Source organism: Bombina bombina, chromosome 7 (genome assembly GCF_027579735.1).
Source record: "Bombina bombina isolate aBomBom1 chromosome 7, aBomBom1.pri, whole genome shotgun sequence".
In the NCBI taxonomy this organism is placed as follows: domain Eukaryota; kingdom Metazoa; phylum Chordata; class Amphibia; order Anura; family Bombinatoridae; genus Bombina; species Bombina bombina.
In genome coordinates this window covers 95,003,599-95,029,444 of record NC_069505.1, presented here as the reverse complement: position 1 = coordinate 95,029,444, position 25,846 = coordinate 95,003,599, and the positions used below count along the sequence as shown (strand labels likewise).

Genomic DNA, 25,846 nt, shown 5'->3' with positions numbered 1-25,846 from the left:
GGTACCTCATTCCTCGTTCAGTCGTCGGCCGGGATGGATGCTCCGCGTCGGAGGAGCGAAGAAAGAAGATTGAAGATGCCGCCGGATGGAAGAAGACTTTGCTGCCGCTTGGATAAAGACATCACCGGGATGAAGACTTCTTCTTTGCCGCTTGGATAAAGACATCGACCAGATCGGATGAGGAGTTCGGCCCGGTTGGGTGAAGACAAGGTAGGGAGATCTTCAGGGGGGTAGTGTTAGTTTTTTTTAAGGGGGGTTTGGGTGGGTTTAGAATAGGGGTATGTGGGTGGTGGGTTGTAATGTTGGGGGGGGGTTGTGTTCTTTTTTTTTACAGGCAAAAAAGCTGTTAACTTGGGGTAAATACCCCGCAAAAAGCCCTTTTAAGGGCTGGTACAGAGCTGGGTATTTTATAATTTAGAATAGGGTAGGGAATTTTTTATTTTGGGGGGCTTTATTATTTTATTAGGGGGCTTAGAATAGGTGTAATTAGCTTAAAATTGCTGTAATCCTTTTTTTTTGTAATTTAGTGTTTGTTTGTTTTTTGTAATTTAGTTTAGTTTATTTAATTGTATTTTTAGATAGATATTTGAAGTTTATTTAATTTATTGATAGTGTAGGTGTATTTGTAACTTTGGATTTATTTTACAGGTAATTGGGTAATTATTTTAACTAGGTAGCTATTAAATAGTTAATAACTATTTAATAGCTATTATACCTAGTTAAAATAATTAACAATTTACCTGTAAAATAAATATAAACCCTAACATAGGTACAAAGTAATTATTAATTATATTGTAGCTATCTTAGGGTTTATTTTATAGGTAAGTATTTAGATTTAAATAGGAATATTTTAGTTTATAATATGAATTAGATTTATTTAATAAGAATTTAGTTAGGGGTGTTAGGGTTAGATAGAGTTAATATAGTTAATATAAATACTATAGTAACTATATTAACCCTAATATAATTAGGGTTAATATAGTTAATATATATAATATAATAACTATATTAACTATAATATACTTAGGGTTAATATAGATAATATAGCTGGCGGCGGGGTAGGTAGATTAAATTAGGGGTTAATACTTTTAATATAGATGGCGGCGGTGTAAGGGGCTTACATTAGGGGTTAATACTATTAATATAGGTGGCGGCGGTGTAGGGAGGGCAGGTTATAGGGCAAAAGAGCTGTTTACTTTGGGGCAAAGCCCCGCAAAAGGCCCTTTTAAGGGCTGGTAATAGAGATAATTATTTTAGGGGGATTAGATTAGGGGTTAATATAGATACTATAACTGGCGGCGGGGTAGGAGCTCACATTAGGAGGTAGGTAACATAGATGGCGGCGGTGTTAGGGCTCACTTTAGGGGATTATAGATTTAATATAGCTGGCGGCGGGGTCCGGGAGCGGCGGTTTAGGGGTTAATAACTTTATTAGGTGGCGGCGGCGGTTTAGGGGTTAATACATTTTTTATTGTTAAGATAGTGAAGGGGGATAGCGGCTAGAGCGTTAGACGTGTCGGGCTTACTTGGGGGAGGCGTGTTAGACAGTACGGGAGATTTAGACTTTAGTCAGGTTTTGTAGGCGCCGGCAGTTTCTAAAGTGCCGTAAGTCACTGGCGACTCCAGAAATTTGTACGTATGCAGATTTCTGGACATCGCTGGTTTATCCGACTTACGGCACTTTAGCATCTGACGGCACTGTATATTGGATAGCTCGAGTTGCGAGCTGAAACTGCGGGCGGCGCGCGTTCCCTCGCTTGCGCCGAAAACTACGCCGTATATCGGATCGGGCCCCAAGAGAATGAAGAAAATTTGATAATAGGAGTAAATTAGAAAGTTGGTTAAAATTGCATGCTCTATTTGAATCACAAATGAAAAAATTTGGGTTCAGTGTCCCTTTAAGGTCTAATTCTGCATTTAGACCTAAAGGATGCAATGTCTTAAAGTTGTAAATTATTTCTGCTTCATAATATAGTAATTCTTGTTCATAATTACTTCCCCTCCAGTTTTTCTTAATTTGTTTACCCAAAATTTTTCTTTCATGATTCAGATTGAGCATGAAATTTTAAGCAACTTTCTAATTTACTCCTATTATCAAATTTTCTTCATTCTCTTGGTATCTTTATTTAAAATGCAAGAATGTAAGTTTAGATGCCGGCCCATTTTTGGTGAACAACCTGAGTTGTCCTTACTGATTGGTGGATAAATTCATCCACCAATAAAAAAATTGCTGTCCAAAGTACTGAACCCAAAAAAAGCATAGATGCCTTTTTTCAAATAAAGATAGCAAGAGAACAAATAAAAATTGATAATAGGAGTAAATTAGAAAGTTGCTTGAAATTGCATGCTCTTTCTGAATTACAAAACAACATTTTTGGGTTCAGTGTCCCTTTAATACCCCATTATTTTAGGCCATTTGTGCTTTAAGGAGAAACATAATCAAAGCACAAATTACCTAAAACACTGGGGCATTAAACAAATTAAGAAAATTTCGCATAGCATCCTTGGAAAGCGAAGATCCACAAAACTGTTACAATTTTAATTTAATAGTAACGTGTTAGTGGAATCCTATTGGGTATTGGAAGTCATCAGACTACACGTTGCATATACTCAATTGCAAAGCAACAGGACCTGTTACCATACGATAAGTGTATCTTTTTACTTTACTGAGAAGTGCAAATTATTAGCAGTTGTTAAAATCATTGAAAAATTGTTCAAATTGTGTCTTTTTATCTGGATCTGTTATTATACGATAAGCATATATTTTATCAAACTGACAAGCACAACAAAATAGCAAGTTGTATAAGTACTATCATTTTTATTTTTATATATATTGTATATTTTAAACAGTGCGCACTGAGAATTTGTATACAGATATCTGCTATATTGTGTATATGTTTTAAAACCATTTTATAAAATAATAAATATATTTGTCTTAAGCAAGTTTGAGCACTTCTCTGACTTTATATATTCATGATTGGCTTTGTTCTCTTGGTATTCATTGGTTGAAAGCTATACCTAGGTAGGATCATATGCTAATTTCTAAGCCCTTGAAGGCTGCCTCTTATCTCAGTGCATTTTGTCAGCTAGACAGTGCTAGTTCATGTGTGCCTTATAGATAACTTTGTGCTTACTTTGGTGGAGTTATTTGTGAGTCTGCACTGATTGGCTAAAATACAAGTCTATCAAAAGAACTGAGATAAGGGGGTAGTCTGCAGAGGCTTAGATACAAGGTAATCACAGAGGTAAAAGTATATTAATATAACTGTGTTGGTTATGCAAAATTGGGGAATGGGTAATAAAGGGATCTAACTTTTTAAACAATACAAATTCTGTTGTAGACTGTCCTTTTAACAGGGGCATTATTGATATTGTGGGCATGTGTGTTGGATTATTGATTTTGCTAATTTTTATCAGTGGTAAAGTGCTGATTTTTATTATTATTTTTATTTAATTGGTTGAGCAGGTTTGTATCTATTTGGTTTTAATCATAACGTACTTTATTGGGGAGTTGACTAATTTCATTGTGTTTTGCCTGTGTGCATCACAATGTTCCATTTAAAGAATTTTGGGTATTCTGTAGAAATTTGAAACACATAATCCTGTGTTCATCAAGTCCTTTAAGATGAGGAATTCGATAAGTAAACAATAATCTTGTAAATGTGTCTCTGGCAGTTGTAGCTTATGTGGTATTATATTATTGATATGAAACTGTCTATTAAAAATAAATCAATATGTCTGGTCATTTTTAAAAAGCAAATGAATAAGCAAAGGTTTCTCTTAATGATTAATACTGAGTGAGCGCTCACTCAAACATTGAAGCCTTGAAATTCTCAGATAATACTCTGCCCAAAAAATTTTGGTTAAAATTGTGAACTGTTCTTCCTAAATTAACTGATAAAAATGCAGTGTCATCTTTTTCTCTTTCATACAGTGATCATGGGCATCTGGATTTTCCCTGGAATTCTGTTCTTTATATCCAAATAGTACACTAATTTGAATCACTGTTTTAATGACAAAGAACCACCATTTTTAAAATAGGGAAAATGCTTACCACCTCCTGCTAGTCCAAGAAAATAGGAAGCTGCTTAAGGCTTTGGATAATAGCTCGTCCTTATGTTCCCAAACAGTGAAACATTTAGTTATATTATATTAGCTATAAACTGGAAGAGTTCACATAAGGGGAGGCCAGCATGAAAGTGTAGGAGAGTAAGTACTGTATGTGTGCAAATATGGAGGAGAACACTAACTAAGGACCAGAGGTAAGAAGAAAATACTGACTTTTCCAGGCAATGCAGAGGCTGGGAGGTCTCTGTTCTTTGGCAGCCTCGTGCAGAGCTAGCTGAAACTGAATCCATTCTAAATAGAAAGTCTCTGTCTAATCTGTAACGCCCGTGGGATACTCCTCTATCAGACCAAACTCGGCAAGTAGTCTTGTTACCCCGGCATCGAGCCGGAATGATAGGGAATATCTCAGAGCAGAGAAAGTTAGTGAGATGAGGAAAGTGGTACTCACCACAGGCAGGACAGTCCCCAGCGGCAACTGCAGAGTAGTCCAAGGATGAACCACTAGAATGGTCAGGCAGGCAGGGTTTGGCACCAGTAAAGCAGTCCAAGGGCACACCACTAGAACGGTCAGGCAGCCAGGGTTCGGCAAAAGTAATACAATCCAGCAATAAAGGGGTAAAGCAGGTAGAGTAGTAGGACAGGCAGGTTCAGCAATAGTAATTCAATTCAGCAGTTAAGGGTTAAAGCAGGTAGAATAGTCAGACAGGCAGGTTCAGCAACGGTATTTCAATACAGCAGTTATTGGGTAAAGCAGGTAGAGTAGTCAGGCAGGCAGGTTCAGCAACGGTAATAAGGCACATAGATAGAATGATCTGTCACACCCAGGAGCATACAAAGTAACACCTATACTTGGGCAGTGACAGATCATTTGTAGCAATTTTAAAAAGGCACAGGATTCGTGCCACAGCGGTATGACCTGCATCAGGAGCGTGCAGCGATGACGTCAGCGCTGCACGCATCCGGACCCGACACTGCCCCTGGCAACAAGTAGGGAAGGAGACGCTGCACCCCTAGCAACGGCTAAAGCGGCGCGGCATGACATAGCCCCCCTCTCAGCATGGAATCTAGAGACCAGAGATGGAGCATGCACATCAGGGGCAGGAACCCTGCCACAGAGAAACCCTTCCAATGTATCAGATACTGCAGTTGTCTGTGCCTGTATCCGGAGTCCAGGATCTTAGCTACCTCATATTTGGGGTCACCACAGACCAGGAGTGTAGGAGGAGGAGCTCGGAGCCGGGTATATCTATTCTTGATGTAAGGTTTAAGTAGTGAGATTTGGAAGACTGGATGTTTGCGTAAGGTTTTTGGCAAGGCCACTTTGTAGGCAACAGGAGACAGTCTTTTCAGGACCTTGTAAGGGCCGATAAACCTAGGCACAATTTGTGACAGGGTTGACCTAGACGAATATGTCGAGTAGAGATCCAAACACGTTCACCCACTGGGATGGCACATACAGAAGCCCTATGACGCAAATCATCAGCAAACTTCTTATATCTAGAGACAGCTGAACGCAAATGAGAGCGAAATTGTTGCCAATGAGTGGTGAGTCCAGTGATGTGACGGTATGCGGCAGGGACCCCAGTGGACTGAGCTGAAAGAGGGAAGACACGAGGTCGATACCCTGTTGAGGCTTGAAATGGAGAACATCGATGAGAAGAGTGCCAATGAGTGTTTCTTGCCAGCTCAGCTAGGGGTAGCAACTCAGACCAGTTGGTATGGCAAGCATTGATAAAGGCTTAAGGTAGGCTTCAAGATCCTGGTTTGCTCTCTCAGTCAGTCCATTGGTCTGAGGATGGTAGCCAGAAGACAAGGAAACAGTGGTTCAAATCAATTTAAAAAAGGCTCTCCAAAAGGCAGAGATGAAGTGTGGACCTCTGTCGGAAACAATATTCACAGGAATGCCATGAAGTCGTACCCAATGCAAGATAAAATGGGATGATAATTCTTTAGCAGAAGGCATTTTGGTTAGGGGAACGAAGTGAGCCAGTCTGGAAAAGCACAACCGAGATAACTGTATAGTGGTCAGAAGAAAGAAGGTCCCCAATGAAGACCATTGTTATGTGTGTCCATGGTTGTTTAGGAATGGACAATGGTTGGAGCAAGCCAGGAGGCAATGATCGTGGAGTCTTGTTGGCAGCACAAATTGTGCAGGCTTTCACATAATCCTGAGCATCAGACTTCATAGAAGGCCACCAAACATGTTGGGAAAGACGCTTGAAAGTCCTAGTAAAACCAGGATGTCCTGAGAGTTTGCTATGATGAGCCCAGGATAGTACAGGGGTGTGTAGATTCAGAGGAACAAAGAGGATATCAGAGGCCACGGGAGCTCCAGGAGGTTTACTAGACTGGTCGTGTTGTAATCTTTGCAGAAGGGTGGTATTGAGTTGAGCAACCACACAGGAAGGGGGTATATTGTGTCAAATAGGAGCTTCTGAGGAATCACTTGAGTGAGAGAAATGACAGGAAAGGGCGACCGCCTTCATGTTCTTGGTCCCAGGAAGATAAGAGACCACAAAGTTAAAATGGGAAAAGAACAAGGCCCACCTGGCCTGTCGAGGATTGAGTCGACGAGCAGTCTCTAGGTAAGTCAGATTCTTGTGGTCGGTGAAAATTTGAATAGAATTGGCGGTGCCCTCTAACCAATGACGCCATTCAGTCAAGGCCTTCTTAATGGATAAGAGTTCATGGTTACCCACATCGTAGTTCCTCTCAGCAGGATTAAAGCATTTAAAGAAAAAGGCTACAGGGTGTGACTTGGAAGTCAAAGGGTCCCTATCTCGGTGGCATCAACCTCTAAAGTGAACTGTAGGTCAGGATCAAGATGGCGGAGCACAGGAGCTGAACAGAAAGCCTTTTTCAGACAAGAGAAGGCATTTATGGCATCAGGAGGCCAATGTTTATAGTCTTTGTACCATTTTGTCAATTCAGTGAGAGGAGCGACTGTATGTGAAAAGTTCTTTATAAACTTGCGGTAATAATTGGAGAATCCCAAGAACCTCTTCAATTTCTTTAAAGAGGTAGGTTGAGGCCATTCTAGTACTGGGGTGAGTTTAGCAGGATCCATGGCAAAACTCTCCTTTGAGATGACATAACCAAGGAATTGGATCTGAACTTGATCAAACTCACACTTTTCTAGCTTGGCTACCAAAGAATTGTCTCTGAGATGAAGAAGCACCTGTCTCTCATGCCTATGATGCTCCTCTAAAGAGGAAGAGAAAACAAGGATATCATCCAGATAAACGATGACAGTGGGGTTGAGGAGGTCACGGAAGACATCGTTGACAAATGCTTGGAAGACTGCAGGGGCGTTACACAGCCCAAAGGGCATTACAAGGTATTCGTAATGCCCAGATCTTGTGTTAAAGGCGGTCTTCCATTCGTGGCCTGGAAAAATGTGAATCAGATTGTATGCCCCACGTAAATCCAATTTGGTGAAAAACCGAGCATCCTGGAGTGAGTCATACAGTTCGGTGATCAATGGTATGGGATAGCGATTCTTGATGGTTATGTTGTTTAAGGCCCTGTAGTCAATGCAGGGTCTGAGCCTACCATCCTTCTTACTGACAAAAAAGAAGCCAGCCCCAGCAGGAGAGGAGGAAGGGCGAATGAAACCTTTATCTAGGTTCTCTTGGATCTACATCTCCATGGATTTGGTTTCAGCCTTAGAGAGTGGATAAGTCCTCCCTTTAGGAAATGGAACTCTGGGAAAGAGGTCGATCTTGCAGTCATAAGGACAGTGGGGTGGCAGCAGGTCACCTGCTTTTTTCTCAAACACATCCGCAAAGTCCATGTATACTGAAGGAAGGTTTGAAGGAGTCTGTATACTGGCTATGGGAATGCAGGGCAGAGGAATGACTTTAGCAAGGCAGGAGAGCAGTTGTCCCTCAGCCCAGTAAAACTGTGGATTGTGTATCCGAAGCCAAGGAAGACCAAGGATGACAGGCTGTGCTGGGGAATGAATGACCTCAAACTGCAGCTGTTCAGTGTGGAGGACTTCCACAGTCAGGGTCAGGGGTGCTGACTAAAAATGGATCACGCCCGAACCAAGGGTGGTGCCATTCTAGGGTAGTTGTTTTGAGACAGTGTCTTTTCTGCAGTAGAGGCAAACCATCTTGAATCCAGGAAGTTTCCAGCTTCCCCTGAATCAATGAAGGCTTGAGAGTGGACAGTATTCTGAAAGAAGGTAAGGGTAACAGGTACCAGGATCCGAGAGGAGTGAAGAGATTTAGTTGAGATTATCCCCTAAGCATTGGCTTTTCCTAGCCAAATGTCACAGTCCTTTAGTTGGTTAGATCCACAATAAAAACATAGTCTCAGTCTCCTTCTTCTCTGCCTTTCAGACTCTGAAGGTTTGAAGGAGGAGAGATCCATGGGTTCCTCTGCTGAGGTAACTGGAGCTGCTGAAGGGGTAGCAGATGCTGCCAAAACTGGGCGAATAGAAGGACCCTCCTTGTTCTGTCCCCTGGCTTGTCTTTCCTGAAAGCGAGAGTCCAGATTAATACAAAGCATTATAAAGTCATCCAAAGAAGAAGGAATATCACGAGTTCATCTTTGATGCATTCATGGAGACCCCTCCTAAAGGCTGCCTTGAGAGCACTGCCATTCCAAGTGGTTTCAAGTGCCAAGGTGCAGAACTCTATGGCAAATTGTGCCACAGTTTTATTGTCCTGGCGGAGATCCAGGAGAGAATATTCTGCAGCAGGGGTACAGCCAGAAGTCCCAAACACAGAAGATAAAGCAGAAATTAAATCATCAGCATCATGCAGGAGTGTAGTGTTATGTTCCAAAAGGGGAGAGACCCAGGCTAGGGCCTTGTCCTTTAGCAAGGAAATGATAAAGGTGACCCTTGACTGATGAGACTGAAAGGTGTGAGGAGTATTGAGGAAGTGCAGCCTGCATTGGTTTAGAAAGCCCCTGCAATCAGTAGTACCTTCATACTTGTCAGGCAAGGGTATCTGGGGTATACTTCCAGAAGCAGATGAAGAAGTCACAGTACTAGGAGGAGGGGCTGGTGGTGTAGTAGCAGGAGCGGCATCCCTCACTGCAACTAGTAAGGAGAGTTGAGCGGTAATAGCCTCTAGCTTGGCATCCATATTCTGCAACTGTGTGGTATGGGTTCCCAACATCTGTCCCTGAAGATAAACAGCTTGTGCCACCTCATCTGGCTGCATGGGCCAAGTATAATGTAATGCTCGTGGGATACTCCTCTATCAGACCAAACTCGGCCAGTAGTCTTGCTATCCCGCCGTCAAGCCGGAATGATAGGGAATATCCCAGAGCAGAGAAAATTAGTGAGATGAGGAAGGCGGCACTCACCACAGGCAGGACAGTCCCCAGCGGCAACGGTAGAGCAGTCCAAGGATGAACCACTAGAATGGTCAGGCAGGCAGGGATTGGCACCAGTAAAGCAGTCCAAGGGCACACCACTAGAATGGTCAGGCAGGGTTTGGAAACAGTAAAGCAGTCCAAGGGCACACCACTAGAATGGTCAGGCAGGCAGGGTTTGGCAACAGTAATACAATCCAGCAATAAAGGGGTAAAGCAGGTAGAGTAGTTAGACAGGCAGGTTCAGCAATAGTAATTCAATCCAGCAGTTAAGGGTTAAAGCAGGTAGAGTAGTCAGGCAGGCAGGTTCAGCAATGGTATTTCAATCCAGCAGTTAAGGGGTAAAGCAGGTAGAGTAGTCAAGCAGGCAGGTTCAACAACATTAATAAGGCACATAGATAGAACGATCTGTCACACCCAGGAGCACACAAAGTAACACCTATACTTGGGCAGTAACAGATCATTTGTAGCAATTTTAAATTGGGGCAGGATTCGCGCCACAGAGGTCTGACCGGCATTAGGAGTGTGCGGCAATGACGTCAGCACCGCACGCATCTGGACCCGACATTGCCCCTGGCAACGAGCAGGAAAGGAGACACCAAGCCACTAGCAATGGCTAGAGTGGCACGGCATGACATAATCATTCTTAGCCCACTGCTACCAGTCACACTACAGGCAAATAATATAGAAAACTGGCCCATTTCACACAAGCAATCATATCCCTGGAATTCTATTTTTAGCCAGAAATATATCTAAGCCATTTTTAAATGTATCTAAAGTATTGGCAGCCACTACCCTCCTTAGGCAAGATATTCCACAATTTGATTGCTCTTACCGTGAAAAAATGTTTACATTGCTGGAGATTAAATCTCCTATCCTCTAGCCTCAAATTATTACCTATTGTCACAAACAACTGCCTTGGAATAAACATTGCTTCCACCAACTCTGTATATGGGGCTTGAATATATTTACTCATATCACCATTCAAGCACCTTTTTCTCTAGTGTAAACAACCCAATTTGACAAACCTCTCTCTATAGTTTAAAGGGATAGTCTACACTAGAATTGTTTTTGTTTAAAAGGATAGATAATCCCTTTATTAACCATTCCCCAGTTTTGCATAACCAACACAGTTATAATAATACACGTTTTACCTTTGTAATTACCTTGTATCTAAGCCTCAGCAGACTGCCCCCTTATTTCAGTTCTTTTGACAGACATCCATTTTAGCCAATCAGAGCTGGCTCCCTGGAACTCCACATGCATGAGCACAGTGTAATCTATATGACACACATGAACTAACACCCTCTGGTGGTGAAAAATCATCGAAATGCCCTGAGAGAAGAGGCGGCCTTCAAGGGCTTAGAAATTAGCATATGAACCTCCTACGTTTAGCTTTCAACTAAGAATACCTAGAGAACAAAGCAAAATTGGTGATAAAAGTAAATTGGAAAATTGTTTAAAATTACATTCTCTATCTGAATCATGAAAGTTTATTTTGGACTAGACTGTCCCTTTAAATCCTCCATTCGCCTTATTAGGTTTGTAGCCCTTCTCTGAACTTTTTGTAATTCTGCAATGTCCCTTTTTAAAATTGGTCCCCAGAATTGCACTCCATACTCAAGGTGAGGTCTTACCTGGGATTTATACAACGACAGAATTATGGTTTCTTCCCTTGTATCTATCCCTCTTTTAATACATTCTAGTATATTATTAGCCTTAAAATCATCTGCCTTGTATTGCATCCTCATGTTTAGCTAAGTTTGTTATCTATAGGTAGATCTAAATAATTTCCTTCTCTGTTTTATTAAGTCTAGTACCATTTAAATAATAGGTAGCGAGCATTTTTTACTCCCAAAATGTAGAACCTTATATTTACCAATATTAAATCTCATTTGCCACTTACCAGCCCATTCCTCCAGTTTGTGTAAACCCCCTTGCAAAGCAATTATATACTGCACATATCTAATCACCTTACACAGCTTTGCATCATCTGCAAAAATAGAGATGTTGCTTTTTAATTCTTCCTTCAAGTAATTTTAAAAAAATATTAAAAAGAATAGAGTATGATTCATGTACTACAACATGTTGTCCCCTCTCTTTTATCCAGTTATTTACCCATGAGTTAACATATTCAGCTATTCTAGGTCCTTTCATTTTGTACAATAATCTCTCATTTGACACTGTATCAAAAGCCTTTGCAAAATCCAAGTAAATTACATCAATTTATTCACCTTTATCTATAGTTGTGCTTACCTCCTAATGGAATCTAATTAGATTTGTTTGAGATGATTACTCATAGAACCATGCTGATTTGAAATCTTATTTTCCCGAATATACTCTTGAATATAATCCCTTTTAATACCTTCCAGTATCTTCCCCACTATTGATGTCAGGCTTACTGGTCTATAGCTTTTTGGATCAGCCATGCTTTTTTCAGATACAAACCAGAAACCAATGGATTGCCGGGGACCTTTTTTAAAACTTCACACTTTATTCAATATGCATTAAAATCCAAACAAACGATAACACTCTCAAGCTTCACAGATAGCAGCACCTGTATAGTGCCAGCAGCATCCCAGGTCAACTGATGCGTTTTGGCCCGTGGCCGTGGTAATAGCTGTATGACCTTCCCACTGTCAGTACTCATTTTTAAAACACCAAAACTTTGGTGATTGGGCTAAAAGAAAATGACGTTGCACAGCAAACATATAGTATCTGTTACATAGTAATACATATTACATTCTATTACAAAACATACAATTGGTTATCTATGTAGCTTTACTCCGTGCTATTTTTGTAGCTGATGACTATATAAAACCATAGCATCAGATAATAATGATTTAAAGAAACATTTACCAAACGATGGAAAGATTATGGAACCCCCGCCCTCCTTTTAGATGGAAATAAAATACTACTGTGAACACAAAAGGGAACCCCTACAGCATTAAGGTTGTCCATTTCAATTTATTCTATGAATCATCTAATGATTCAAATATTTTAAACAGTGATATTAATCAGTACTATAAGACAAAAAAATGTATACAATTACTCACAGTTATTTTGTTGCTCAGTTCCCTGTTGTTTCAACAATAGTAAAATCAATACTAATTAATATTCACGTTGGTCAAAATTAAAATTATATGGATTTATTTAAATATTGGTTTGAATATTCATTTATTTATTTAAATATTAAAATATTGCCCCTCTCGAAGGATGATGTTGACCACATTACTGCCAAAAGTTAACCAGATCAAACTAAATTAAGTCCTTGAGGCACTCTAGTCTGTAATTTAAAAACCCAAAAGACCTTCCTTTTGGCAAGTATATAATCAAGATCCCCTCCCAATTTTTGGGTCCTTACTTTCTGAATGATGGTCTACCTCAGAGTATTGGATGGATTACGGTGTTTCCAAGCAAAATGTTGGATCAGAGATGTAGTCAGATTTCCTGCTTTATATTTGTCAAATGTTCACAAATCTCAATTCAAAGTTATGAGATATCAATCTTAAAATGGAGTTTCTTTAAACTACAATATAGTAATAATATGGCTGGAGATTGCTGGGTGAATGCAAAATATACAGCAATTAGAACAGTTCCAAAAACTCTGTATTACCTGCAGTGAGTACAGTGTATTTTCAGTGAATATATAAAAAAAAAAAAAAATTACGAATAGACTACATTTTCAGGAAAATAATGCAGAGAGTTTGTTGAATAGTAAATGTTGCATAGTAAAGGGATAGTAAAGTCAAAATCAAATGTTCATGAATCAGATAGAGCATGTAATTTTAAACAACGCTCCATGTTACTTCTATTGTCAATTGTGCTTTGTTCTCTTGGTATCCTTTGTTGAAGAGTACACCTAGGTAGGCTGATAGGAGTTTAGGAGTGTGTCCTTGTCTTTAGTCGTATATGGTAGTGGTATTTGCAACAATGTATAATATTGCATAAACATAGTAGCAAATACTGCTGCTAGATAGCTAAAAACATGTGTACGCTCCTGAGCTCATCTAGGATTACTCTTTAAAAAAGGATACTAAGACAACTAAGCAAAATTGGTAATAAAGGTAAATTGGAAAATTTTATGCTAATCCATTTAAGTTTAATTTTGAGTTTGCTGTTCTTTTAAGTTAACTGTATATTCTTCAGAATTGTAATTACACATTTAAGGTGATTTATAAAAAAGCTTAGGATAACAAGTCTTTGGGTCATACCTTAAACATGGTTATTAGAAATGTTGGCTTTAGAAATACAGTAGAAAGCAGAGGTTGTATGTCTTCATACCACACAATAAGGCCAATGTGATGCAGATATCTTAGAATGTCCTTCAGAAGATCCTTGTTCAAGTGACCGTCTTGGGTCTTCAGCATAACCTCTCGTAGAAGAAGGTCTAGCTCCATAATACCTATTTAGAGATCCATAAATATATAACAGTTAGAAATAGATGCGTTTTTTTGTGTGTATTAGTTTTATAGGCATTAAAAGGACACTCAGTCAAAATTAAGCTTTCATGATTCAGATAGAGCATGCAATTATAAATAACTTTCCAATTTATTTCCACAAACAAAATGTACACAGTCTTTTTATATTTATACTTTTTGAGTCACCAGCTCCTACTGAGCATGTGCAAGAATTCACAGAATATATGTAGCGTGTTGAGTAGACACAGGATACAAGGTCCTGTAGGCATTAGTAATACTGTGATTGCTGGAACAAAGGTTAAAAGATACAAGGATCCCAAATATATGTGAGATGAGAGTGGGGGTGAGCGAACACCATGGAACACCTTGAATAAGATAAAAGTGATTTATTTGCGACACGTTTCTCAGCCACGGTACAGCCGTTTCTTCAGGCATCAATGCTTTCCTGATTCAAGGTGTCCCAGGCTGTGCGCTTACCCCCACTCTCATCTCACATATATTTGGGAATATTGTATCTTTTAACCTTTGTCCAGCAATCGCGGTATTACTAATACCTACAGGACCTTGTATCCTGTGTCTACTCAACACGCTACAAACACCTGACGTCCTGATTGCGAGCCGAGATCCCACTGCCAGTAACAGCGTACTGACCGCTGTAAGTGTCAGCCTGCTCATATGCACTTTATTCCTTGAAAGTGGCACCGTCAAATGTGAGTGCAATCTTATTTGTCACAATGTTCACTTTCTCAAGATCTGGCTACGCTATGAGGCGCCCCTTTTGTTTTTAGCTCTAAGTTAACATTTTCCCTTATTGTGATCTTGGGGGTTTTCAACATAGTCTTCTGAGATTTCATAGTAAAGTTCCTTAAACTGTGAATTGACTGTGCCTGCACATGCTGGATGCACACTCCCTTTTACAAGCATCCAAATTGGATGCTAAAAGTTCCCCCACAATGGGATGTAGCTACTGAGGAAATTTTGAGGTAACACAGAAAACAATTTAATTTTGTACATAAAGAACTGGATTTTTCATTGCTTATGATGTAGTAACTATAATTCCAAGGTAAAAGGGGATTTTTTTCTGTCACCCCATGAAAAGGGATACAATGTAAAATAAAGAAATATCTGACGTCTAGGTCCATCTTTGTTACATATTTAATCAAGTGCCTCTGTGGTTTGATGTATATTGGAGAGACTAAAAGGGAGGTGAAAGAAAGAATTATTGAACATAAATCTAACATCAGATTAGAAGTAAATTAGAAAGTTGTTTAAATTGCATTATCTTTCTAAATCATGAAAGAAAAATTTGGGTTTAATGTCCCTTTAAACTTTCATTATTCAGATAGGACTTGTAATTTTAATCAATTTTCCAATTTACTTTTATCATCAAATTTGTTTTTTTCTCTTGGTATTCTTAGTTAAAACTAAACCTAGGCAGAGTCATATGCTAATTTCTAAGCCCTTGAAGGCTGCCTCTAATCACATGCTTTTTAAATTCCTTTTCAACACAAACGTGGGCCATATAGATAACACTGTGTTCAGGCACAGGGAGTTATTTAAGATTTAGCACATTACAATCCTATAATATAAAAGGCCAAGTGTGTTTGTCCGAAGCTGTCATGTGCAGTAGACAGCACGAGGACAAACACACCTGGCCTTTGAGTCCCTAGCTGTCGTCTGATCTGCGGCAGAAGTGGGCGTGGCCGGGCGTGAGCGGGGCGTGGCCGGGCGTGAATAGCCGTGAAGGGGGAGTGGCCAGTTGTGAATGGGGCGTGGCCTAGCACGGTCACGCAATAGAGGGGAGAGAGAGAGAGGTGGGAGAGAGAGGGGGGGGAGAGAGAGAGAGAGAGAGAGAGAGGGGGGAGAGAGAGAGCAAAAGAGAGAGCACAAAAGAGAGGGGAGGAGAGAGAGCAAAAGAGGGGGAGAGAGAGAGCAAAAGAGGGGGAGAGAGAGCACAAAAGAGGGGGGAGAGAGCGCAAAAGAGAGGGGGGAGAGAGCGCAAAAGAGAGGGGGAGATAGCACAAAAGAGAGGGGGGGAGAGAGAGCGCAAAAGAGAGGGCGGGAGAGAGAGCGCAAAAGAGAGGGCAGGAGAGAGAGAGCAAAAGAGAGGGGGGAGAGCGCAAAAGAGAGGGGGGGAGAGAGAGCGCAAAAGAGGGGGGAGAAAGAGAGCGCAAAAGAGGGGGGAGAAAGAGAGCACAAAAGAGAGGGGGGAAGAGCACAAAAGAGAGGGGGGAAGAGCGCAAAAGAGAGGGGGGAAGAGCGCAAAAGAGAGGGGGGAAGAGCGCAAAAGAGAGGGGGGAGAGAGAGCGCAAAAGAGAGGGGAGAGAGAGAGCGCAAAAGAGAAGGGAGAGAGCACAAAAGAGAGGGGAAGAGAGAGAGCGCAAAAGAGAGGGGGGGAGAGAGTGCAAAAGAGATGGGGGAGAGAGAGAGCGCAAAAGAGATGGGGGAGAGAGAGAGCGCAAAAGAGAGGGGGAGAGAGAGAGCGCAAAAGAGAGGGGGAGAGAGAGAGCGCAAAAGAGAGGGGGAGAGAGAGTGCAAAAGAGAGGGGGGAGAGAGCGCAAAAGAGAGGGGGGAGAGAGCGCAAAAGAGAGGGGGGAGAGAGAGCGCAAAAGAGAGGGGGAGAGAGCGCAAAAGAGAGGGGGGAGAGAGAGAGGGCAAAAGAGAGGGGGGGAAGAGCGCAAAAGAGAGGGGGAGAGAGACCGCAAAAGAGAGGGGGGAGAGAGCGCAAAAGAGAGGGGGGAGAGTGCAAAACAGAGGGGGAGAGAGAGAGAGCACAAAATAGAGGGGGAGAGAGAGAGCACAAAAGAGAGGGGGAGAGAGAGCGCAAAAGGGAGGGGAGAGAGAGAGGGGGGAGAGAGCCCAAAAGAGATGAGGGAGAGAGAGCGCAAAAGAGAGGGGGGGGGTGAGAGCGCAAAAGAGAGGGGGGAGAGAGCGCAAAAGAGAGGGGGGAGAGAGCGCAAAAGAGAGGGGGGAGAGAGCGCAAAAGAGAGGGGGGGAGAGAGCGCAAAAGAGAGGGGAGAGAGAGCACAAAAGAGAGGGGAGAGAGAGCGCAAAAGAGATGGGGAGAGAGAGAGTGCAAAAGAGATGGGGGAGAGAGAGCGCAAAAGAGAAGGGGAGAGAGAGCGCAAAAGAGAGGGGGAGAGAGAGTGCAAAAGAGAGGGGGGAGAGAGCGCAAAAGAGAGGGGGGAGAGAGCGCAAAAGAGAGGGGGGAGGAGAGCGCAAAAGAGAGGGGGAGAGAGCGCAAAAGAGAGGGGGGAGAGAGAGAGCGCAAAGAGAGGGGGAAGAGCGCAAAAGAGAGGGGGAGAGAGAGCGCAAAAGAGAGGGGGGAGAGAGTGCAAAAGAGAGGGGGGAGAGCGCAAAAGAGAGGGGGAGAGAGAGAGCACAAAATAGAGGGGTGAGAGAGAGCACAAAAGAGAGGGGGAGAGAGAGAGGGGGAGAGAGCACAAAACAGAGGGGTGAGAGAGAGCACAAAAGAGAGGGGGAGAGAGAGAGGGGGAGAGAGCCCAAAAGAGATGGGGGAGAGAGAGCGCAAAAGAGAGGGGGGGAGAGAGTGCAAAAGAGAGGGGGGAGAGAGCGCAAAAGAGAGGGGGGAGAGAGCGCAAAAGAGAGGGGAGGGGAGAGCGCAAAAGAGAGGAGAGGAAAGAGCGCAAAGAGAGGGGGGAGAGAGTGCAAAAGAGATGGGGAGAGAGAGAGTGCAAAAGAGATGGGGGAGAGAGAGCGCAAAAGAGAGGGGAGAGAGAGATCGTAAAAGAGGGGGAGAGAGAGCGCAAAAGAGAAGGGGAGAGAGAGCGCAAAAGAGAGGGGGGAGAGAGAGCGCAAAAGAGAGGGGGAGAGAGCACAAAAGAGAGGGAGAAAGAGCGCAAAAGAGAGGGGGGAGAGAGAGCGCAAAAGAGAAGGGGAGAGAGCGCAAAAGAGAGGGGGGAGAGAGCGCAAAAGAGAGGGGGGAGAGAGCGCAAAAGAGAGGGGGGAGAGAGCGCAAAAGAGAGGGGGGGGAGAGTGCAAAAGAGAGGGGAGAGAGGACGCAAAAGGGAGGGGGAGAGAGCGCAAAAGAGATGGGGGAGAGAGAGAGCGCAAAATAGATAGAGAGGGGGGAGAGAGAGCGCTAAAGAGAGTAGGGAGAGAGAGCGCAAAAGAGAGGGGGGAGAGAGAGGGCAAAAGAGAGGGGGAGAGAGGACGCAAAAGGTAGGGGAGAGAGAGAGGGGGGGAGAGAGCGCAAAAGAGATGGGGGAGAGAGAGAGCGCAAAATAGATAGAGAGGGGGAGAGAGAGCGCAAAAGAGAGGGGGGAGAGAGCGCAAAAGAGATGGGGGAGAGAGAGAGCGCAAAAGAGATGGGGGAGAGAGAGAGCGCAAAAGAGATGGGGGAGAGAGAGAGCGCAAAAGAGAGGGGGGAGAGAGAGAGCGCAAAAGAGAGGGGGAGAGAGAGAGCGCAAAGAGAGGGGGAGAGAGAGCACAAAGGAGAGGGGGAGAGAGAGCACAAAGGAGAGGGGGAGAGAGAGTGCAAAAGAGAGGGGGGAGAGAGCGCAAAAGAGAGGGGGAGAGAGAGCGCAAAAGAGAGGGGGGAGAGAGAGGGCAAAAGAGAGGGGAGAGAGCGCAAAAGAGAGGGGGGGAGAGAGAGCGCAAAAGAGAGGGGGAAGAGCGCAAAAGAGAGGGGGAGAGAGACCGCAAAAGAGAGGGAGGAGAGAGCGCAAAAGAGAGGGGGGAGAGTGCAAAACAGAGGGGAGAGAGAGCACAAAATAGAGGGGGAGAGAGAGAGCACAAAAGAGAGGGGGAGAGAGAGCGCAAAAGGGAGGGGAGAGAGAGAGGGGGGAGAGAGAGAGGGGGGAGAGAGCCCAAAAGAGATGGGGGAGAGAGAGCGCAAAAGAGAGGGGGGGAGAGAGCGCAAAAGAGAGGGGGAGAGAGCTCAAAACGGAGGGGGGGGGGGAGCGCAAAAGAGAGGGGGGGAGAGAGCGCAAAAGAGATGGGGAGAGAGAGCGCAAAAGAGATGGGGAGAGAGAGAGTGCAAAAGAGATGGGGGAGAGAGAGCGCAAAAGAGAGGGGGAGAGAGAGTGCAAAAGAGAGGGGGGAGAGAGCGCAAAAGAGAGGGGGGAGAGAGAGCGCAAAAGAGAGGGGGAGAGAGCCCAAAAGAGATGGGGGAGATAGAGCGCAAAAGAGAGGGGGGGAGAGAGTGCAAAAGAGAGGGGGGAGAGAGCGCAAAAGAGAGGGGGGAGAGAGCGCAAAAGAGAGGGGAGGAGAGAGCGCAAAAGAGAGGGGAGGAGAGAGCGCAAAACAGAGGGGGGAGAGAGCGCAAAAGAGAGGGGAGGAGAGAGCACAAAAGAGATGGGGAGAGAGAGAGTGCAAAAGAGATGGGGGAGAGAGAGAGCGCAAAAGAGAGGGGGAGAGAGAGAGCGTAAAAGAGGGGGAGAGAGAGCGCAAAAGAGAGGGGAGAGAGAGCGCAAAAGAGAGGGGGAAGAGAGAGCGCAAAAGAGAAGGGGAGAGAGCACAAAAGAGAGGGAGGAAAAGCGCAAAAGAGAGGGGGGGGAGAGAGCGCAAAAGAGAAGGGGAGAGAGCGCAAAAGAGAGGGGGGAGAGAGCGCAAAAGAGAGGGGGGGAGAGTGCAAAAGAGAGGGGAGAGAGGACGCAAAAGGGAGGGGGAGAGAGAGAGGGGGGAGAGAGAGTGCAAAAGAGAGGGGGGAGAGAGCGCAAAAGAGAGGGGGAGAGAGAGCGCAAAAGAGAGGGGGAGAGAGAGCGCAAAAGAGAGGGGGAGAGAGAGCGCAAAAGAGAGGGGGGAGAGAGAGGGCAAAAGAGAGGGGGAGAGAGCGCAAAAGAGAGGGGGGAGAGAGAGCGCAAAGAGAGGGGGGAAGAGCGCAAAAGAGAGGGGGAGAGAGACCGCAAAAGAGAGGGAGGAGAGAGCGCAAAAGAGAGGGGGGAGAGTGCAAAACAGAGGGGAGAGAGAGCACAAAATAGAGGGGGAGAGAGAGAGCACAAAAGAGAGGGGGAGAGAGAGCGCAAAAGGGAGGGGAGAGAGAGAGGGGGGAGAGAGAGAGGGGGGGAGAGAGCCCAAAAGAGATGGGGGAGAGAGAGCGCAAAAGAGAGGGGGGGAGAGAGCGCAAAAGAGAGGGGGAGAGAGCTCAAAACGGAGGGGGGGGGAGAGCGCAAAAGAGAGGGGGGAGAGAGCGCAAAAGAGATGGGGAGAGAGAGCGCAAAAGAGATGGGGAGAGAGAGAGTGCAAAAGAGATGGGGGAGAGAGAGCGCAAAAGAGAGGGGGAGAGAGAGTGCAAAAGAGAGGGGGGAGAGAGCGCAAAAGAGAGGGGGGAGAGAGAGCGCAAAAGAGAGGGGGAGAGAGCCCAAAAGAGATGGGGGAGATAGAGCGCAAAAGAGAGGGGGGGAGAGAGTGCAAAAGAGAGGGGGGAGAGAGCGCAAAAGAGAGGGGGGAGGAGAGCGCAAAAGAGAGGGGAGGAGAGAGCGCAAAAGAGAGGGGAGGAGAGAGCGCAAAACAGAGGGGGGAGAGAGCGCAAAAGAGAGGGGAGGAGAGAGCACAAAAGAGATGGGGAGAGAGAGAGTGCAAAAGAGATGGGGGAGAGAGAGAGCGCAAAAGAGAGGGGGAGAGAGAGAGCGTAAAAGAGGGGGAGAGAGAGAGAGCGCAAAAGAGAGGGGGAGAGAGAGCGCAAAAGAGAGGGGGGAGAGAGAGCGCAAAAGAGAAGGGGAGAGAGCACAAAAGAGAGGGAGGAAAAGCGCAAAAGAGAGGGGGGGAGAGAGCGCAAAAGAGAAGGGGAGAGAGCGCAAAAGAGAGGGGGGAGAGAGCGCAAAAGAGAGGGGGGGGAGAGGGCAAAAGAGAGGGGAGAGAGGACGCAAAAGGGAGGGGGAGAGAGAGAGGGGGGAGAGAGCGCAAAAGAGATGGGGAGAGAGAGAGCGCAAAATAGATAGAGAGGGGGGAGAGAGAGCGCAAAAGAGAGGGGGAGAGAGCGCAAAAGAGATGGGGGAGAGAGCGCAAAAGAGGGGGAGAGAGAGAGCGCAAAAGAGAGGGGGGAGAGAGAGCGCAAAAGAGAGGGGGGAGAGAGATAGCTCAAAAGAGAGGAGGGAGAGAGAGAGCTCAAAAGAGAGGGGGAGAGAGAGCAAAAGAGAGAGGGGAGAGAGAGAGCGCAAAAGTGGGGGAGAAAGAGAGCGCAAAAGTGGGGGAGAGAAAGAGCGCAAAAGAGAGGGGGGAGAGAGAGCACAAAGAGAGGGGAGAGAGCGCAAAAGAGAGGGGGGAGAGAGCGCAAAAGAGAGGGGGGAGAGAGCGCAAAAGAGAGGGGGGAGAGAGCGCAAAAGAGAGGGGGGAAGAGCGCAAAAGAGAGGGGGAGAGAGAGCACAAAAGTGAGGGGGGGAGAGAGAGCGCAAAAGAGAGGGGGGAGAGAGCGCAAAAGAGAGGGGGGAGAGCACAAAAGAGAGGGGGGGAGAGAGAGTGCAAAAGAGAGGGGAGAGAGAGAGACCACAAAATAGAGGGGGAGAGAGAGAGAGATCGCAAATGAGAGGGGGGAGAGGGAGCGCAAAAGGGAGGGGAGAGAGGGGGGAGAGAGCGCAAAAGAGATGGGGGAGAGAGTTCAAAAGAGAGGGGGGGAGAGAGAGGGGGGAGAGAGCGCAAAAGAGATGGGGGAGAGAGCGCAAAAGAGATGGGGGAGAGAGTTCAAAAGAGAGGGGGAGAGAGAGAGCGCAAAAGAGAGGGGGGAGAGAGAGCGCAAAAGAGAGGGGGAGAGAGAGCGCAAAAGAGAGGGGGGAGAGAGAGTGCAAAAGAGAGGGGGGGAGAGAGAGAGTGCAAAAGAGAGGGGAAGAGAGAGAGCTCAAAAGAGAGGGGGGGGGAGAGCTCAAAAGTCCCATAAACCGCAATGTAAAAGGACTTTTCAGTACGTTTTTTTTTTGTCTTATACCCCACACCCCACACTTTAACCTATAAAAACTGCTTTGTGCTTTTAAAAAAAGATGCTACAATTTTTTTAAAACAAAAAAGGTACCATACCGTTTATTTTGGGGGAAATTGGGGATCTGACCTCTGGTTAATTTTTGGAGTGCTAATTGCTACCGCAAGCTCATGGTAGTAATAACCAGCCACTTGTAATGGCTGATTATTTATCGTGCTCTTGTCAATTCACAATAAATTAGCAGCTCCACTTATAATCTAGTCCAAAATGGTTACTGCGAGTATTTATGTAAAATACTTAATATATATATTTTTTTTACAGCAGCAAAAACACAATAATGCAGAAAGCCTCCTAGAGTGAGGCCTGTATTAATAGCACATCTCGCAGTTTTCGGCAAGACCCACACTATGGCATTGATGAAATCCCTTTAAAGACACAGGGTACGGCCGTGTTGTTAAGGGACACTTTTGTGTCCCAGTACGGAAGCCTGAGCTGCGCCAATTCACTACAAAATTTGCAGTCAGTGTTTCCAGTAACAGGAAAAATCCTACACTTTATGACTGCTGTATAAATTTTATTTGTTAGTAATCCAGAAACAGATATGATTTGCTTTCTTCAATTTATAAAGAACTGCAATAAGAAAATGCTTTGATGCACTATTGCTTTACTATAACTATGTGTTTAACCCTGCAAATGAGTTAAACACATATTTAAAGTCAGATCTGGAGCAGCATTGCCGCTCTGCTCTATAATTGAGCATGGCTGATGACAGCTACACACATGATGCTCGTGATTGGTTCACTAGATTAAGTGTTAAACTAGGTCCCAGTAGCACATTGCTTCAGAGCTAGCTTTCACTATGTGTTTAACTTCTTTTGTAGGCGTTTAAGCAATAGGTATATGATAGCAATAGTCCAATTAGTAAATGCTCTATTACAGTAAAGCAGTTTTTAGTCCTTTTCACAACCACTTTTAGCTACTACCCAGAAGTCCATTACTCACCATGTTTTGGCAGGTCGTGATTATGCATAATCTCAGTGATAGATTTCTCCACTTCTTTGTAGACTGGCGGCAGCATTTTGACAATGTTAGGAAATAAGTCCACATTCCTGACCACACTCAAGATTGAGCTCTGCAGACTTTCAATGTCCTGGTAAATAGTGCTGTTGATAGGGATAATCTCAAGGACCTGTGAAACACAGGAAGAAATATTGTGTATTTTTTTCAAGTCAAGCCATGAGCGAATACAACTTCTCCTCTCTTTTTCTTTTGTTTTTTTTATTTAAAGGGACAATCTACCCCAAAATTGTTATTGATTAAAAAGATAGATAATTCCTTTATTACCCATTCCCCAGTTTTGCATAACAAACACAGTTATAATAATACATATTTTACCTCTGTAATTACCTTGTACATAAGCCTCGGCAGACTGTCCCTTATCTCCGTTCTTTTGACAGACTTGCATTTTAGCTAATCAGTGCTGACTCATAAATAACTCCACGGGAGTGAGCACAATGTTATCTATATGACACACATGAACTAGCACTGTCTAACTGTGAATAGCTGTCAAAATGCATTGAGATATGAGGCGTCCTTCAAGGGCTTAGAAATTAGCATATGGGCCTACCTAGTCTTAGCTTTTAACTAGGAATACCAGTTGAACAAAGCAAGTTTTATGATAAAATTAAATTATAAAGTTGTTTAAAATTGCATGCCTTATCTGACTCATGAAAGTTTGATTTTGACTAGACTATCCCTTTAATTCTCTGTCTTTATTCCGCATAATTCCTCCCTGAGGACTAAATCTCATTTCAAATCATTCACAGTTCACAGTTTATGAGCTCTGTCCCGCTGTCCTACCCAAATACACAATTGATGTTAAACTGGAGACTGTCCAACCATGACTTCTGCCCATGTCCTGCTCTGACTTCCAAGTTGTCCCAATTCCACTCACTGGCTACCTCATGCCCAATCTCCAGTCCTGAACACTAATCAGAAAATGCTGGGTGATAATCAGACCTGTCACAAAAAAAGCATCTAGGATTTCAAAATGTTGCAAATCAGATAGATGGTTTATGCAATTTGCAGCATATTGAAAACAGAATTTACTTTTTTTGCCTCTCTAGGCAGAGTTGGACAAGCAGAATATTTTTTTTTTTAAATAAATAATGACGTTGTCAGTGTAAGTGCAGTTAACAATGGCTACCTCAATTTCCCTTTTGTATTCTTTCAGTGGGAACTGCTATTATTATCACATGAATAGAGCTGTCACCTAAACCTCTGATTTTATTGTGCTTAGAGGGATATGGCTGCACCTCACTGACGAGGCCCACAGAAGGCCAAAGCGATCATCTGGGGTTGGCAAACAACAAATGATTGTATAAATACACAAAGTAGCGCTGCAAAAGATTAGAAGTGTGGATCTGGCACAATAAATAGAACAATCAAATATGATAAATACAAACAAATACTTTTATACAAATGGATATTCTATATGAAACAAATCTGGATAGGAGAGTCCCAGTCCAGGCAATAAAATAAAACCTTAGTAAATGATTGTACCCATATGGGAATAGGTATCAGGTGTGAATGTAAAAGTTAAGTTGTAACACTCCTCCGATGTACACCACTGGCTATGGGTGAATGATGATGCTCTTCTTACACAGGTAACTCCAAATACCCCAACAAGGAATTTATAACAACAAAAAGGAGAAAAGCGCAAACCCTGATTCAATTGTACTGTATAAATTTTAATGAAGCCTCACATGCTGATGTGGCTACTCACAGGATATAAAATATAAAACAGCTCATCAAACGATAGACACAGTTGTCAAATGAAACACTCGGTCCGGTGCAGATTCTTGTGTTTAGTAAGTTCAAAAGTTCCGCTATAGGATTTGACTAAAACACCTCTCTGCTTCAATGTCCAAAGAACCCGCTAAGGATTTCAAAAACACACACCCTCGGCTACAACCAATAGAAACCTCAAACACACAAGGATTTACGGAAGCCTCACAGGGACAATCCAATGGATCTATTCCTCTACGCGTTTCATCCCGATCGACTGGACTTTCTCAAGAGTGATTGCTATAAGGCGCTGTCTTCCATATAACGGAAAATGAGTGCTCACGCCCCCACATCCTCCATTATTTATTGGTTAATGATTGTATTACATTGAGGGGCAGAGAACAAAACGCCCACAATATTGTCTTTACATGTTAACCTCATAAATTAAATTTCATATTCTAAATACATATCATAAAAGCAGCACATAAAGCAGACAATAAAATGGATGAGATTGAATCAAGATAAATTGATAAATAATATTACAATGATTATAAAATAATAAATGTGTCAAAGAGTTCATAAATCTAAAATTTAAAAACACTCAGTTGGATAAAAAACTGTTAAAGACACAATTATGTTGAAAATTCATAAAAAGTATCTATTATATGTTATTGTGAATAAAATACAATTTAAAAAACACCATTAAAACCCAAAATAAACAAAACACATAACCCCATATTAATTTATATTGGGAACCATTTAAAGGAAGGCTTGAATATATAATTCTATATTTAACCTTTTAGGTTCTAGACAATCGGGGGTCTTTATCCAGAAAGTCTCTCTTTGTCTTAGTTTCAATAGTCTATTGGTGTCCCAACTGTCTGGAGCAACCCATTTAACAATTTTAATATTTAGATCTTTGGGATTTTGGTTATGAAATACCTTAAAGTGACAAGATACACTGTGATTATCAAAACCTATTTCTATATTCCTGATATGTTCTCTTAATCTAAACTTGATCTTTCTTTTAGTTCTTCCAACGTAGGTTTTGTTGCATTTGCAACTTAACTGATATATTACATATGTTGTATGACAAGTACATCTATTTTTACATTTGTATGATTTGCTGCCATCACAATTGAAAAAGGTGGCACTGTCTTGTCCTATACAGGGACACATAATGCAGTATATTTGTTTGCAAGGATATAGGCCCGGGGAGGCTCCAAACCAGTTAAATAAGTGCCCAGACTTATTGGGCTGCCTAAGTTTCGAAGGTGCAAAAGTTTTAATTTTGTAATTCTGATTATTATATCTTGTGACAAATTTGGGGTTGTTTTCATTCATAGATCTCCCTTGTTTAGTACTTTTT

General features: G+C 43.4%; 1 protein-coding gene across 1 annotated transcript in view; it reads right to left on the bottom strand.

Moving 5' to 3' along the window:
* LOC128636253 (malignant fibrous histiocytoma-amplified sequence 1 homolog) overlaps positions 1–25,846 on the bottom strand; it is a 354,012-nt gene that overhangs the window by 231,830 nt on the left and 96,336 nt on the right. Inside the window, exons 5-6 of the mRNA XM_053689290.1 lie at positions 22,693–22,879; positions 13,611–13,801 (exon numbers count right to left, since the gene is read on the bottom strand). Of these exons, the coding sequence (XP_053545265.1) occupies positions 13,611–13,801; positions 22,693–22,879 (378 nt within the window). The remainder of the gene's footprint in view (positions 1–13,610; positions 13,802–22,692; positions 22,880–25,846) is intronic.